We start from the raw sequence: 17,553 nt of genomic DNA on the forward strand, positions 1-17,553 counted from the left end.
ACCACTGCACCCCCTCTAATCTCAGATGCACCCTGAGTCATTTTGTTTAAGTACAGTGAGCCTTTCTAAAATATACAGTAAAGAGACAAACCCACCAGCATTATAGGATATACTATGACTTTGTGCCAAATACTTGTTGCTGATTTAGAGTACTGGCACCTTTTTTATTCCAATTCAAGCACTGGTTACAGATAATAGATAACACTTAAAATAAAAACTATGGCATATGATATAAATGTATAATATTGCACAATATAAGATATTGCTGCTTCATAATATTTCTGAATAAATATAACTAACTTTAAATGTCATTATCTGCTTTGACTAAATCCTTCCCTTTATTAGTGCATGAGTCAGAGAGTGGAAAAAGGATGTGAAAGAGTTCAGAAACCTTCGCTTGAACTCCCACACTTAAAACTAAGTGCTCCCTGTTTCTGAGAATCTTCGCTCTGCTCATTAGATCTGATCCATAAATTCATCGTGGCACTGATTGCTGTGATAGAATCAGATTACTGTTGCCTCACCCTGCGAGGTGGCGCAAGTGACAGCCAATGAAATTACAATGTTAATGAAGTACTGCGTGTTTAATTCGCCTCCCTAATGTGTGTGTCCGCAGCTGAGAGGAAGTGGACACATCGCTGATGACAGGATCTGTACTGTGCCCACTATCAAAGATGGGCTTTCTTTATAGATTTCTTTCTTCATTTGTGATAAATGGCGTTATTAATCGCCAATAAATCTAATGCTTTATTGTCATTAAGTCCTTAATAAGAAACACATTTTGGGTTTCCAGCTTGGAACATTGTCTTTTTTTCTCTCACATCACTCTTTTATTTTATTCTGTCACCATCAGGTGCTGCCCCAAAGTGTAATTATAAAAGAAAATGTTACATTACATTTAACAATTTAGAAAATGAAACATTTGTGTATCTGTACAATTGATATATTTTGTGACCCACTCTTACCAAAAAACAAACTTCACCCACAGAGACTTGAAGGGAATAACGTTGTTGTACCACCCACGCTGTTCTCTTTTTCAACAGGTGATGTTTGGGAAGTGTAGTGCAGAAACACAACAACAGTAATCACCAAACACTGACTTGCAATAAAAGGCAACAACTTAAGAGTTTCCTCTTTTGGAGACAGGTGTTAGAAAAGTTTCCACAAAAGTGCTTTTCATATAGATATTCAGAACATTTGTCACATTAAAAACAACATAAATGTCATAATCTATCTCTGAAACGGCAGCTATTTTCTGACTGAAACAGCAGGTGTTTCTCAATGCTTTTATGAATCATATTTTGATATGCGCAACGGCACATTGGTGGTGATTTTAAAGGAAATAGTGATTGTAAACACAGCAGCACTAAATCTGACCCGGTACTTAATGAATTAGTTGACAGTGTTGTGGTGCTTTTACCCCCCGGCGGCGCGCTAATCCTGCCGGCGAGTTTTAAGAATGAGGTGAAAGCATCGGCGCGGTGGAGATGAGAGGATCTGAATTCTGCGTAATGGCATCGTTGCGCTGCTGTGAAATCAATAACGACATCTGTTGGTTTATTCATTCAACTCATCGCCCTCTGGCTCTTTCTCTCTCCCTCTCTAGGAGTCGCAGCATGTGACCTCGGGCTACAACACCCAGAGTAAGTTTCCCAGCATCCACCCTCACAAACTGCCTCTATGGTAATTAACACTGGGGAGGCCATAAAGGCAATACCACCCAGAAAAGAAGCAGCTTCGAATGAATTCGTAGCCACGGGAGCACCAAACCTTAGCTTTCATCTCTATTTGAACAAGTAAGCAGACAAACATGGTTTTACACACACGAATACATTGGTTCTATTGATTGAGGTTTGTTTTTTTTCTTTAAAGGGGCCCTATGAGGCACATTTTCAGGTTCATATCAGTATATAGTGTCTCTACTGGGACATGTCTCCATGCTTTAATATTCAGAAAGCTCTTTATTTTTCTCATACTGCCTGTGCTGCAGCACCTCTTTTCACCCTCTGTCTGAAACCAGAGCCCAGTCTGCTCTGATTGGTTAGCTGGCCAGCTCTGTTGTGGCCCTTAGCCTATTATGTACAGTCTGTTGGAGCGCTGGCCAATAGAAGCACAATTGTTACATAGTGATATCTTTATGTCAAGAAGGTGAACAAAGGAATCCAATGGGGGTGTTTCAGGCAGGGGCACTGCGAGAGAGGGGGTGGGAGAGAAACTCCCTGTGGAGGGAACACAGGGAGTTTAGCCTTTGGAGCTCATTAACATGCACTAAAACCTTTAACACAATACAGGACAGGGAGAACCCAAAAAAAGCACAACAGGGCTTCTTGAAAAGCAGCTTGATGCTCACACATAAGAAGGTAGTGCTTTTTTTGTCTGCATTTACATTTTGCGTAGTGAAATACAGCAGAGGGTGATTTGCTGTTATTCATGGACAATTACACATTTTGGATCATTTTGTCCCAAGCTCACACTTAAGTGGTGAGCTGAGCACAGACTGCTCAGAGTGCTGCTGTTACTGATAGCATTCACTCAGAAGAGGGAAATGTTCCCTAACAGTATGTTTGATTTCGCACTGCAGTATTCATTTATCATTATATAATATATATTATTTTGGTTTGAAGGCAAAAAACACTGATTGGGAAACACATTTTGTGTGGTTCAATTGACTCATACTGCCGCTAACATCTCACCAAAATAGAAGAGAAGCAGTAGGGTTCAGCCTAATATATAGGTTTATAAGAAAATGTGATAAATAACACAATACAGGACAGGGATTGGATTTTTATCTTCCTAGTGATTTCTATAGTTTTTACGTCATGTAGGAGAGTTTTTCAATCTGTGGCTTCTGATCTGGTTTCATTGTCTCGTGTTTTACATTTGTTTCATCTCCTGTCTGTTTTTTATGTATTTATGCTATGTTTTTATACAGTTGTTGATGTACAGCACTTTGTTCAACTCTGTTGTTTTTAAATGTGCTATAGAAATAAAATGGATTGGATAAATATATCGTGATTGAAGCTAAAGTATATACAGTATGAACAGTACGTATAAACACTATGTTGAACAGTAGTATACATGTTGAATATACTATTGAGGTAGCAGAAAGATATACAGTACAATATTTATACTATAGAAAGAATATAGATCAAAGTGGTTCTATTAAGCTCTTTGGCGTTTTCTTTTTTCTGTAGTGTCTTATATAGGTTTTGGTGCATGTAAATGGTCTGCAAAGGCTACAATCCCTGTGTTCCCTCCAGAGGAAGTTTCTCTCCCACACACTCCCCCCCACCCCCCTGCCTGAAACGCCTCCATGGTTCTCCTTTGTTTACTGCCGTAACATAATAACAATACTGTATTTCACTTTGTAATGTATTTATGTACACTAAAGCATGTTCTAAATAGAGCAACTGACAAAACAATACAAATTCCCCCTTCAGGGTTCTTATGGTCATTAAAAACCTGGAAAAGTCATGGAAATTACAGGCCCTGGAAAAGTTATGGAAAATAATTGGTGAAAAAGTGTATGAACCCTGCCCCTTGATAAGTAAAGTATTCTGTTTTGAAGACGTATATTTTGGCCAAAAACACAATAGTTTTCATAGGCTTGTTAAAATGACATACATGCTAAATTAGGATATTTCAACACATTGAAAAGATATTGAGGGATGGTTACCTAAACAATTATGTTCTGTTTCATAAAGTGATGTATAGATGACTCTAAACACTTGATAGAATCTCTTTTATTCTATTTATTTAGTATTGACTCCCGGGCATCAGATCATCAAAAGCCTCGTCTGAACTGCTGCTCTGCTTTTAACCCTCATCTTGTAGTGTTTTGAAATGTTTGTGATGTATATTTTCCCCACTGGCGGGTTTTTCTCTCTGATATAAACAGAAGAAACACAACATGACTAGAATATAAAACACAGTGAAAAGGTTCTGCTCTAAAAGTCTTTGTAACCATTTAGAAAACATTTCCCCTCAGTCTTTTTCAGGCAGTGCATTTCAGTGCACGCTCTCTAATTAAATAAAAATGTAGCAGTGACATGTTTTCCAGCGTCACAACAGAATTGCACATCCACAGTTATTATAGTCTGGATTCTTGTCAACAAGCAATCAACACACAAACAAAAACACATGCAAAACAGTGATGCTGGAATGTCCTCTGATGTGTTGCAGAGCGATGTACTGTATCAGCTAACAAGCCTGCTACGAAACCTCCAACTGCACCACAGAAGTCGTGAGTATCTCCCTCCCTGACACACACACACACACACACACACACACACACACACACACACACACACACACACACACACACACACACACACACACACACACACATAAACAGAGAGTTTCTAACCCGCTGCTGCTGCTGCGTTTGCCTCAAGGTAAAATTAAGCTTGACTCTTGGATGAAATTCACTGCTGGTAGGAGAAAAAGATTGTGTGTGGATCAGAGCGAGGAAAGTGCAGCTACATTAATTTAACGTGAGCCAGGAGCATATTGCAACATCTCTGGCCCCTCTCCACTTCACTCACACGGCTGTACAGCAGGATTCATTGCAGGGAGAGATTGTAAAAGGAAGAAATCTTGGCTTGTAAATACTCCTATCGACCCTGATTTATCCTGGTTTTGACCGCAGAAGACTTGGCTTGGCTTAATCCCTTAACCCTGAATAGCAGGGTTGCCAACTCTCACACATCTGTGACACACGCTTTCACTCTCAATCTCACGCTCTCACGCTGCCCAAACTATTCTCACGCCAAAAACAAGAATACCGAAGACTAGAAACGGTTTTTAACACTTTTGTCACGTAGTGATCGTCTTCTCAATAGAACATCTTTGATAATGTCTTCTGGCCAATCAGAATCAAGATAACGGCGTTGTTGTTGCAGGAAGTCCCGACGGAGAATACTTTTGCTGTAGTACATCTCGATATACATCGGTACAACTATAAGACCCCACGGTTTGATGATTGATAGGTGTGTGGGCTGTCTTTCATTTTGACACACAGAACAATAGGGGCTATCCACCCTTGTCCACAATGTAAAGTAATTCACACAGCCTCTTCTCTCAGTGAGGAGCAGCAGGTTCAGCTTTCAGAACAAAGTAACTAAAAACTAAAAAGGCATTAATTGTTTAAAAAATATGTCGTGTAGTAATAGATTCATTTTTTTTCTTCTCAAGAGGGTAGCCTAACAGAATGTGTATTTTATGTTAGTATTTCAAAAAATCTCATGGGGGAGAATCCCCCCACACACCCCTGCAGGGGTTGGGTTTTCAGCATGTGAACTCTTTCACCTGTGGGGAAATTGCAGGATTGGCTCCAAGTCGCCCTTTTTATTTACTACAGTTCAATTTGGATTGAGACAGGGAAATAAACTAAACCTCACGCGTGGCGTTTCACTTTCAAGGGGAGCGTGTATGTAATTACATTGCAAATACTGACTTGAGCCCCACCACTGTATGGGTTAGCCCTACTACCCAACAAAAATACTCTGAAGCCACAACTGCCGACCCGTATTGCGCATGCGCAGATCTAAAATCCAGTAGAAATTATAAAAAAGTAAAAGTCTGCTGCTTATTGTTCTACTAGGCCAAAATAGAGTCAAAGAGTATATGAGAGTGAGAGTGTGTTAATTAATATATTTGGCGGTTTGGAGTAAGTCTGTAGATTTGTTTGTGTGTGTGTGTTTCATGTATAGGCTCTCACGATAATTAATTTTGTTGGATACATTTTCCCGGAAATTATTGCGATAAACGGTAATATTGTTGTCACCGTTGTATGACCATTTTAGACCACTGACATAATGATAATATATAATAATAATTCAAGTACATCCTTTCAAACTGCTAGTCACATCCTCATGTAAAGGGCAATTTATCGAGTTCATTTTTATTTAGAGTACAATAAGTCAATTAATTGCTTATCACGACAGGCACACAATAAAACAGTGGAAACAAACATGTGTTTGACTTTCATTAGTGAATGAAACTGTGTGCCCTTTATAGTCTGTGTCCAATATTGTGTATTTGTATATATTGTATATATATCCTATATATATGCTAAGGTCCCGCTGCTGACACGATAGCAGTCAATTTGTGCGCATACAGTATGTGTATTAAACCCATGATATCAAAATCTCACTCCAGCCAGGTACCCAAAGTTGGCAACCCTGTGAATAGTGATTAGTGAATCATATCTTAGTAACTGTGACTATGTATGCCTTTAGCCTTTTCAAAATAAGACACACAAAAGGAATAGTGTGAGCAATTGATTAAACAGCGTGTTTCTTAAATGTAAGATGCAAAGGTTAGCATACCCAGCTAATATGCTTGTCAGAGGAGTAACATGACACTGCTACTGAATCTTAATTCAGATTCAACACTTTCTTTAGTGCACTGCTATATCCTGCACTGGTTAAATTTTGACCATGTAGTGTTGTCTGAAATTGCCCGCAGCTGCTGTGACTTGGCGGAAGTGACAATCACTGCTGCTAGCTAGCTAGCTAACAGCAGTGATTGTTATCTTTCGCTGCAGCAAACTATTACGGCCTGCTCAATTAATCTAATAAAAATTACCGAATGCTTCTTTTTGATAATTGTGTAGTGGTACATGAATTAAATACAGAAAATAAGCTATGTGATTAACTTTTATTAGTTTAGTGGTCGCGGCTGGTGAAGGCATGATGGCGCCGTTGATTGCAAGAAGTTTCCAGCGTGGCGCACTTACCTTTTGACCGTTATAAGTGCCCATCCGGGTACTACTCATGGTGCATTTTGTCTTACTTTTCATTGGTACACAATTTAGACTTGTTTAGTCTTTTAGCTAACACATATTAAGCCTTTAATTGCATATATAAGAATACTATTATAATAATTAAGTCAGCTTGAAACATAAAAAAATCAGCCAGAACCCATTTTCATCAAAAAACATTAAGCTGCTAATGTTAGCTCAGTCGGTTAGCTAGTATTGCCAGAGTATATGCTAGAAGCAGTTGTGAACTCAGCCATCAAAATAGTATAGAAAGAAAGCCATGTTTAGCTTTAGCCTCTGTCTTTTAGCATAACACATATCTAGCTGTCAAATATGTATTTTAGACTAATTTGACTCAAGTCAGCTGAAACTAAATAACACGTTTTTGGCTACTAACATTAGCTAAATAAGCAAACTAGTTTAGTTTATATTATATTATCTGCTAGTGACATTTGTGATTTCAGCTGGCTAAATAGTATAGATATTCACCAACAACAAAAACAACAACGACAAAACCCCAGCAAACAGTCAGTTATAAATTTGAGAGGGACTATAGTAAATACAAAATTGGAGAAAAATATGTATTGTTGCATCTGTGTCTATGATACACAGCTACTACGTACTTGTGGAACATATTTCACTTGTTACTCAACAAATAATATCTTATTGTAGGTTTAGATAAAACTTAATTCATCACTTGTTGAAATTCTCAAGCTACCCAACAGTATAGGAAAATAATGACATACATAAAAAAAGGATTAGCTTTTCCTCTCCAAATTTTACATTTCTTTCTTCATCTGGGGAAGAGGATTTCTGCTCTATCCACTGTCATATTTAATGAGAGTTTTAAAGATCTTAGTGGAATGCATTATTTATAAATTTGAAGAAAGCTAATTAAAAAAGGAGCAACATTTGGGCAAGCATCGTATCAAAAAGAAGAGCTTCTGTAAAGTGAAGCAGACTTGATGGCTAGAAGATGATGCAAAAATCCTGCAAGTTAAGAAAAAGTCAATGCAGTCTAAAAGCGGTAATTCAGCATGTAAACTCTCATGTCCTCCTCTTTGAGTATGTACTTACCCCCCTAATTATATCTCCATTAGGATGATGTCTGCTGGAGCTGCAGTGCTTATAATGTCTTAGTACACTGTTTTACTTCCAAAGACAATAAGCCTATTTCTTTTGATTGCTATTGTTTGCCCTAAAGTGTAATTTCCCCCATCTTGTATTAAAGCAAAACTGCTGTTTTGTTTATTAGAGTGAAATAATTGTTATTGGTTAAAAACAATGCCTAGTTTACTGCACATAATGCTCAACAGGGTAAAATGTTGGTTATAATGAATAGGCCTCACTCGTCTTATTGAGGAGTAATTATGCTGTTGAGGCTAATTGCTGTATTCTTTACTGAATGTTCACTATAACGACCATACAGAAAACACATCTAACTGTGATTACCGACAGTAGGCTCCATACTTTAATGCCATATTAGAAACAAAAGCAAGTTGTTACTAGAGCAGAAATTGGGGTGCACCGAATGGGAAATTCTTGGCCGAAACTGATACCGAAAATAGGAAACAGTTGGCCGAAAACCGAATGCCGAAAGGCCGAAAATGATTTTTTTTTTTTTTACCAATGTTGTTCAGCTACCTGATTATGGCAAAAGACATGATTATGGCAAAACTTAACTTAAATAATAATCACTATTATGGGTCCATAAAAACTTTATTCAGCACTTTTGAATGCATACAGTACATTAATTCCAAGTCAAGTGCATTTTCTTTTCTCTGTAGGATAACTACAACAAAGTGCATTCAGAACAAAGCCAAGGAAGGTGCTTTAAAACTGCATAAACATCTAGGCCAGTAGGCCTACAACAAAATAGTGTAAATAAAGACTGTAACAGCCAGGCCTTCAACAACAACAAATGCACCTATAAGTTTGGAAACCTAACGTGTTGTTGTGATGACGTAATCAAAACGCGGCGACAAGCACGGCGCGCGACCATGCTCGCGGCTGGCTCACAGCCAACATGTCTGCCGCTTGGAGATAGTTCAAAATATCAGAGAAAGAGGCGTGGATTGTGATTTGTAATACTTGTTCAGCTGACATTTCTCGAGGAGGTGTAACTGCAAAAACTTTCACCACTTCGGGATTACTCCACCACTTGAAATCAAAACACCCGGACAAATATGCGGAGTATGATCAACGTAACCCTGTTCTCTGACATTCGGTGATATTTTTTGCCCTTTCGGCCGACAGCCGAAATGGCCTTTTTAACCATTTTCGGCCGATAATTTTCGGCCGATAATTTTCGGTGGCCGAATATTCGGTGCATCCCTAGCAGAAAGTGCCTCCCACTGCAAGAGTTTCACTACACTGATTACATGATGTTCGGAAAACTGCATGCTATTCATAAAGCGCAGGCCTAAAGCCCACAATCATGTTTCATTGTTATCTGAATAGCTATATTACAATATTACGCCATAAACAACGTTTTAAATATCGAGTACATTTCAACGAGCCCTTTTTCAGTCATTTATCCTTGCAATCTTGCTAAAGAGAAGTTAAGATACACTACATGTGTACACCCTGAATAAGCTTTACCCTGCATGATGATAGCCAAATGATAAACACAAGTGCTTTAGGACAATATTCGAATCATCATTATTTATTATTACTTAGCAAAATCCTACTAATGTTAAAATAAAGGTTGGACCATATTGGAAAAAAATGACATTTCAATAATACATAAGCAGTATGCATTGCAATATGATAAATCCATAATTAAAAATACAATCAACACAAATCTTGCATTTTTAATTGAAAAGTAAGAGGCTACATACAGTACAAAAATAGAGATTTTTTTTATTAAGAGATTCTTTATTAATCCGAGCGGGGACATTTCGTTTTTTTACATCGCACACATGGGCCGAAACGCACACGCAGGAGCGTTAGTGAAGAGGTGTCATGGAGCAGATTGGGGTTTAATGTCTTGCTCTAGGACACCTCAGCAGTGCCCAGGAGTCAAACTGGCACCTCATTTAATTATGTTTAACGAGACGAACTGTGTTTCAAGATACTGGGTGGGGTGGTTTACCAACAACGTCACAGACCCACGGCATTGAAAAGCACTTGATTTGATATGCAGCAGCAACCACTTTAAACACATTTCATGTGACCATATACATGTACAGACGTGTGAGGCTGATAACGTCAGATTGAGGCACCTGAGCCCCTGACAGCCCCGGTTGAATTCAACCCCTGCTTGTAACAGAGCAGAAGAAACGGAGAAGAATCTTGTATAGCCGAGTCAGCTTTTTCTGTTTGCTCAGCCTCCGGTGTGGCGTCTCACCTGCCGGCAGCAGCAGAAAAAACCCACTGTTGTTTTTACAATCGCAGAGCATAGATAGAGCAAGGCACTACCAGTGGTCGGGTGAGGATTCACTCTCTGTTGTGCTCAGTGTAAAGAGTACTGGCTCTGGTGCCTGCTCACCAACCATGTGGCAGGGTTAGGCTCAGAGGAGGACAGTAAGCCATGCATACTTGTCAACCCTCCCAATTTCTCCCGCATTTCTCCCGATTTCTGACAAAATCAGATTTACACACGACTGTTTCCACTCGGACTTTAATACAGCTACACCATTGTTTGGTTTCCATGGTAACACGTCTCTTTAGTAGCGCGCGCAACTCAAAGTCTGAGGGTGAGGCAGATATTCACAGAAAACAGAACAAGACTTTGAGTTGCGCGCGCTGCTAAAGAGACGCGCTACCATGGAAACCAAACAATGGTGTAGCTGTATTAAAGTCCGAGTGGAAACAGTCGTGAGTAAATCTGATTTTGTCAGAAATCGGGAGAAATACGGGAGTCTCCCGCGAAAATCGGGAGGGTTGGAAAGTAGTATGACTGACACACACACACACACACACACACACACACACACACACACACACACACACACACACACACACACACACACACACACACATGGTTTTGTCACCATTTCCATAGCCCCACCAAAAATATTTTCCACCAGCCGCCACTGGTCATAATAAAATACAAAAAACACATAAAAGAAGTGTTTTATGTTGAACAAAAATTAAAATAAACCTTTCAATGCAAATTCTGTTAATGTACATTTTTCGTGAAATGTAAGCAATACTTATGCATAATATGCCAATCCACGTTCATTTTCTCATGCATCTTAATGTAAACAGGGATATATCCGTATACCGTACACAACATGTATTACTCTTTAATAATAAGGCACAGCAGGAGTGAGCATAGTCAACGAGGCCTCAGCAAGAGGCTCACACTGAAAGCAAAAAAACATATCCTCAAACAGCATCACACACACCAATCCTGCTGTGTGTGTTGTGTGTTTGGCAACATAAGAACTCATATATTGTGTATCAGATTCCATTTCTGAATAATCAGCCAACCTAGCCAGTTTGCATACACATGGTCATGGAAACACATGAAGCAATTCAACATACGTATATATATACAGCATATACTATAAAACTCATATACGCGTGTTTGTAACTTTGGCTTGTGACATTTAGTATGAGAAGGAACAATGCCACACATTATGCTCTGATTGGACCAGAGTCTTATAACCTGGAATGGACATACTTTACCGCAAATACTTAAAAGTATGATTTTTACATTTTTAGATCACATGAACCTTCATTAAAAGTCAAGTTCAGGACTTTTTAAAGATATTATAAGAAAAGTGCTTACAATGTGTCCATTTTTGTCATGTTTATATCTTTGATATTGAACTTTATATTAAACTTGATATAAGTTCCTAGACAATAAATACTTGATTGTGTCCGTGTCATAATATATTTAGTCTTTGGACACATGAATTACAGATTTGTCCTTAAATACAATTATAAATCTATATATACTTTTGTTCTTAGGCCAGCTCAAAAAACACTTCCATCAATGGAATTTAAAAATTCAGTTAATCGAAGAGTATTTTAACTTTTTTCTCCATGTTTTTTTTAATACCAAATAGGTACAAATATCCAGTAACACACAAGGAATAAAGAAAGTCTGACAAAGTTTGTGTGGCGTACAAAAAAACGTTTGCCACACACCATTGTTTTTACATTTTTCGGGACACTTTGACAAGTTTCAAGTACAGAAAGTAATAACATCTTTGTCGAAGTCAGCGCAGCAATTATCAAAATGGAGTAAATTTAGACAAAAACATAGATGTCTGTCTCACATTGAAGCCAAATAGGATAGAGAGCAGGTCTAAATAAATGTAGTTATTTACAAGAATTTAGAGAAACTTGGAAGTTTTCCCTGTAAATACTATTTTTTTTTTCAGTACATCTGGAATTCTCTTGAGCAATCAGTCATTACCACAACTATTATTTAGCTTCGGAAAATCTTTGCAGGCAATCTTTCAGAAGTAACAGAGCTCTAATACCACTAAACGTTCGGAAATAAAGACTGTTTTATGACGGCAATTAAGAGCCTTATAGAAATGTGCTTTCTGAGCTCTGCGTGCCACAATGCTTCAGTCCATAACTCATTTATATCCAACTGTCCTCTTGTATTTGATTCCTTTCCCCTCCATGCTTCCTCTCCTCTTCTCTCTGCCCGTCATCATCTCCATCTCACTCCCTATCTCCCCCTCTCCATCTGTCCCTTCTTATGAAATAAAACATGAATCCATTATTCATTCATTCAAACATATCTATCATCGCCATGCCCCTTATCTGCAAAGCTTTTTTTTTCTCATTGTGCTTCGGTTATTCACGACTCGTACGGCCTCCAACTGAAAACACCACAACACTGGGGAGTGTTTTTTTTTCAGGCACTGACAAGAGTGGTTCGCGAGGCAGTAAAAATCCCTTTAGGGGATTCTCCTGTCATAACAATAGCAGTGCTAGCTTAAAAATAACAGTAGTTTGTGTGGAAGGTTTATATAAAGCAATAAAACAAGGGAGCTTGCGGTTGCACAGCACATAAATACTGAATAATTTGTGCGGTGAGGAGCAGGTGATGCTCCGAGGGGGGTCATGTTATCGACTGTGTCTCGTATATCTTTATCACGACCCGCATATTGTTGGAATTTCATCTGTAACGTGGGGAGAATAAAACAAACAAGGCTCATAAAGAAAACAGGACAATAAGCGTGTCTTTTTTTTCTTGAGTTAGAAGCCCCCAACGAAATATCCGTAACCTGGCGGAGGGACTGATCTCAGCGTCCAAGGAATTTCTGGCGGTATGTCCGCGGTTATCAGACAGAAAGTTTCCAGGTGAAAAAACAATCTGGCTCTTCTCACAGAGCTGTGGGAGAACATCTGGTTGGTTTTTTTTGCGACAAAATTTGCAAACATGAACCAGCACTTCTTCTGCTGTGTAATTAAATGGTTTGCCAGAAAGGTTCTTCAAAGGCAATTGCAGATCAAGACTCTGCACTTCTGACTTAATACAAGCAGACTGGGGGGGCGGGGGATGTTCAGGGCCGCAGAACTAACACGTGTCCCTTTGTCCCCGTGCAGAATGCTGGAGGATGACCTGAAGATCAGCAGCGACGAGGAGGAGGCCGAACAGCAGGTGAGCTCCGGTCATTTGTCTGTGCAAAAATCATCCATTGCTCCGTCTGTCCTCCATCCACATCCTTGACCTTAAGTTTAGCATTGTATATGTGACATTTACTCATTCATTGGTCCAACAGTCAGCCCCTCTCTGAAAGCATCCATTCTTTTTCAGTGGATCCAAGTATCCAACCAACATCAATTGGCTTATATTTTGGTTGAACCTCCAGACATCGAAAACATTGTTTCCTTTCCTCAAGTGTCCTTGGCTCAAAATATGGATGTATTGCACGTTTTTCCGAATGAGGCCAATGAAAAAGTTTCTACAAGAATACTTGTTTGTACAATTCCCAATGTGTCAGATTTAATAATATATTACAGTTCTTGGTGAAACTGACAGCAGCTGGCATCACAACAGTGTCGAAACCAATAAACTAGAAGGACACATGAAGAGCGTCAAGGTAAAAAATGTGTATTTACTAAGTTTGATATAAATCGGGTTAACTATAGCCAAACTTACTTAGCCTGTTAAGCCCCACAGGGGGGCCCCCCCAATGCTTTTTTATGAAACTATTAATGTGTAGCACCAGATTAACGGGAAGAATCTCAGCTAACTGAAGAAATGAACAATTTTTTTTTAAATCATCAAGTTAAATATATACATATAGCTCTGGAAAACCACTCAAATGTTCTTAACTCTCAATCTCTACATGTATGGCAGCCATTCCATTCCAGTGTCTGCTGAATTCCAACACAGAGAAATGTTGTCAATAGTTTATAGAATAAATAAAAAGACATACATTTCTCTCAAACACATACCTATAAAAAGTTAAAACAGAGAAACTAATAATGCGGCAGTGGTCTCTTAATTTGTCCAGAGTTTTTCATTGATAAAAAATGGTAGGACCCTGCTTGGGCTCAAGATTATTTCCTGTACTGGTAACCCTTTTAGAAAAGGATCAATTTAAAGGTCCCATGTCCTGCCTTTCCGGTTATTACCCGTGCCCTTGTGTGTTATGTAGCTTTTTCTGCATGTAAACGGTCTGCAGAGTCACAAACCCTCAAAGTACACCCTGTAGCGAGTAAAACTCTAACACAGAAAAGACCTGTCTATGCTGCCCCAGAACGCCTCGTTGGAGATTTCTCTTTTTCCATTTGTATCCGCGGAGCTCCTCACACACCAGGGTCCCTTGGCGTCACTATCAAACGCAGTAGGGGGACCTTTAGCGTACATTTTCAACTAACAGGGAGTCCCATTGACTTGCTTAGAGCTCCCTGGTTGGTAATAGACGAGTTGGGATGGCGGAGAAATGCTCTCCGTAGACCCATTCTCACAGCGTTATAAACCTTTTTCTTACTCAGCCACACTTATTGTTTTTACTTCGGCTGTGAGTGTTTGTGTGTGCTCAGGATGAGTTTCGCGCTGTCCCGCTGTATCGCCGACCCGGAAACCACACCAGTAAGCCAGATCATTGAGCAGCGAGCCTCGCAACGTCCCGACCAATCACTGGGCTCACAAGGATGGGGGGGCAGGAGCTCCAACAAGCCGTTTAGGACATCGAGTGAATACCGGTGAATACACATACTTTACAGAGATGCTGTATGAGAAACAAATGTGAGTTTGGAAAATTGCACAATATCTATTTTAGTATACCTCAACAATGGAATTATGATCAGTAGAAATGGCCATGACATGGGACCTTTAAACAAAAAGCAAACTCTAAAACTTTACTTTTAAACAATTAAAACACCCTTATTCTTAGTCATGTTAGACCAGAGAGTGTTTTTTATCACGTTTAATGGGACTATGCCATACAATAAAAGCTTTTGAAATGACTTAAAAGAGCTTTCTTAGGATTTTGGTGAACAAATCGTTAGTTGACTGTAACTCAACATGCTAAGATCTCTCATTATCTATTCCCGTCAGGTGGCACACTTTAGTCTCTATAATTAAGAAACACTTTGTCTGAGTTTGAGTCTATACCTACTGCATCATTGTTCAGAAACAGACAACACATCATGTTGATGTTTTATTATTATTAGCAGTGTTTCCCCACGTTGAGTTCAGGGTCCATCGGTCACAGAGTTCATGTTTGTCACCCAGCAGTTGTCCTGCTCTTCCTGTCTTGATTTCTTCTGTATGGAAATTGTCACGGTGGCCCTCCCTCCTTTAATCACTATCATCATGCAGTAATGATGCCAGAGATAGTTCAAAGCAGTCAGTGGGGGTCGCGCCGCTTCCCCCCCCCCCCCCCATTTACGAACACTCAATGTTTCAGCCGTACACATGTGACATACATAAACACATAAACTATTTCTTACCGAACACACGACACGAAATGAAGTCCGCATACCTTCGCTTTCGTGGTACCGTGCAGTAACGATTCGGACAATTGTCGTACGTACCTGTTTCTACGTGACCTCAAGTAGAGTCGGAGAGAGGGGGTAGGGAGTAATATAGAGACAAAGAGTGAAGGAGCATAGACGAAGGATAGACCGTAACAAAAAGTTCAAACATATAATAGAAGGGGAGAGTACAAAGGTGTTGAATTTGGGAAAACATAAAAGGGGTGAAAGACAAAATACGACGAGTGGGACACAGACACTGTCGCTCTTTCTGTAACTGACGACTCTAATATTTAATGCCTCTGCGTTTATACACTACCTAAAATTGTATTTATCATGATTATACAACCTTTTGAGGACTCTTCTGTGCCCACTTTAATGTTTTTTTTAGTAAAAGCTTAGAAATAGGACACATACACTAATAAAACAATACCAAATGACAAAACATAGTTGTTGAGATTTTGATAGTTATAAAACCTAACTGAGTTATAGTACTACTCGCACATTGTGTATACAGGCTTAGTTAAAAGACTAAATGACGTGGATAGTAGAAAAAATTTTGTTATAAGGAAGTATTTATAAAACTGTCTTGTCTAGGTAACGGTAAACTGAATGTTGTCGAACTTATACTGGTACCCTCCTCAAGTGGCAAAAAAACCTTTGTATTAGATGAACCCCATCCGAAAATCTTTCTTTAGAGTCAAAACCGAAATTTTATAAATCAAAAGGATGTTTTGAAACCATGTAACTGCTATCACATTCATATGTGATGTATGCAAGTAACTCATGCAATGTATTCACGTACCGACTGCCGCATTATATATACAACAATCAAATCATACGTTGTATCCCATGCATTTCATAACAACAACAAATGAAATCTCAAAGCAAATACGTCAATCAAGGTGTTATGAATTAAATTTTGTTATAATTGTGTAATAAATGAGAAACTCTTGTTATATAACAATGGAGGATGTAAACTTTTCACCCAGGTATAACCGTTAAACCTAATGTAAACTTACTTACGACGTCGGAATCAATGCATACGTACATTGCTTTACACTAAGTCGAATTTGTCACCGTTGAAATAAATCGGAGCAAACTTAATCAGTTACAACAACTAAAAAACTTAAGTGTGTCCTGTCTCTGAGGACTCAATTCAGGCCACAAACACCGGGAAACACCTGCACATCTATGTCTGGGGGTGGATGACATGTGGAGGGAGGGTGTACAACGTTCTAGTCCTCCGTCTTCTACTACTTCTTTAATTCTTTACTCTGGGTTTAGGCTGTGTGTGGAGGATGATGTCGTCGTATAACGAGACGAGAGCCCTGACTTTTGGTGATCGATTTGTCGTCCACCTCAAAATATGTTACTATGTATAGTGTATCTATTCTATGTTATTACATTTGAGAGGATTCAAATTCCACTCATTAGTCTTTATAAATTTACCATAAGTTTATTTCTCTCTTTTCTTCCTAATGTAAAATTCCTCCTCCTATTTACGTTAACACTACGTGAAGACATTTTTTCACTCAGTTTAGGTCTTACTATTAGTTAACATAGCTTCACGTAAACCGCAGATAAGCAGGTTGAAAGTTTCTGATTAGTATACGTTTTGAGCTACTAATTCGCCTGGTTAACGATGTCAAGACTTAGGGTGAGATTCATAGACATTAATTGTCTAGATGAAGACGTATTAATATTATCGATTTTTAGTGATATTTACTGGCGGTAGTAAAATGTTAATATTTTAAGATGGTAGTACATTAATATATGTTAGTCTTCCCCGTTCAATTTTCCTCTACTCCTCTCTTAGCCATAGAAAAGTAATTCTCTTTTATAGACGGCCTTGGGAAACTACTCGGCACTATAGTCAGGCGTGTCAG

The 17,553-nt window shown here is 38.9% G+C and overlaps 1 protein-coding gene across 1 annotated transcript in view; it reads left to right on the top strand.

Annotated features, from left to right (window-relative positions):
- The first annotated feature begins 1,588 nt into the window (after positions 1-1,588).
- Positions 1,589-17,553, top strand: part of LOC104948379 (AF4/FMR2 family member 2-like) — a 74,654-nt gene continuing 58,689 nt past the window's right edge. The window contains exons 1-3 of the mRNA XM_010774571.1: positions 1,589-1,643; positions 4,183-4,243; positions 13,283-13,337. Coding sequence (XP_010772873.1) covers positions 13,284-13,337 — 54 coding nt within the window. The 5' untranslated portion in view covers positions 1,589-1,643; positions 4,183-4,243; position 13,283. The remainder of the gene's footprint in view (positions 1,644-4,182; positions 4,244-13,282; positions 13,338-17,553) is intronic.

The sequence above is a fragment of the Notothenia coriiceps genome, unplaced genomic scaffold, assembly GCF_000735185.1.
Source record: "Notothenia coriiceps isolate Sejong01 unplaced genomic scaffold, NC01 NC01_scaffold00014287, whole genome shotgun sequence".
NCBI lineage: Eukaryota > Metazoa > Chordata > Actinopteri > Perciformes > Nototheniidae > Notothenia > Notothenia coriiceps.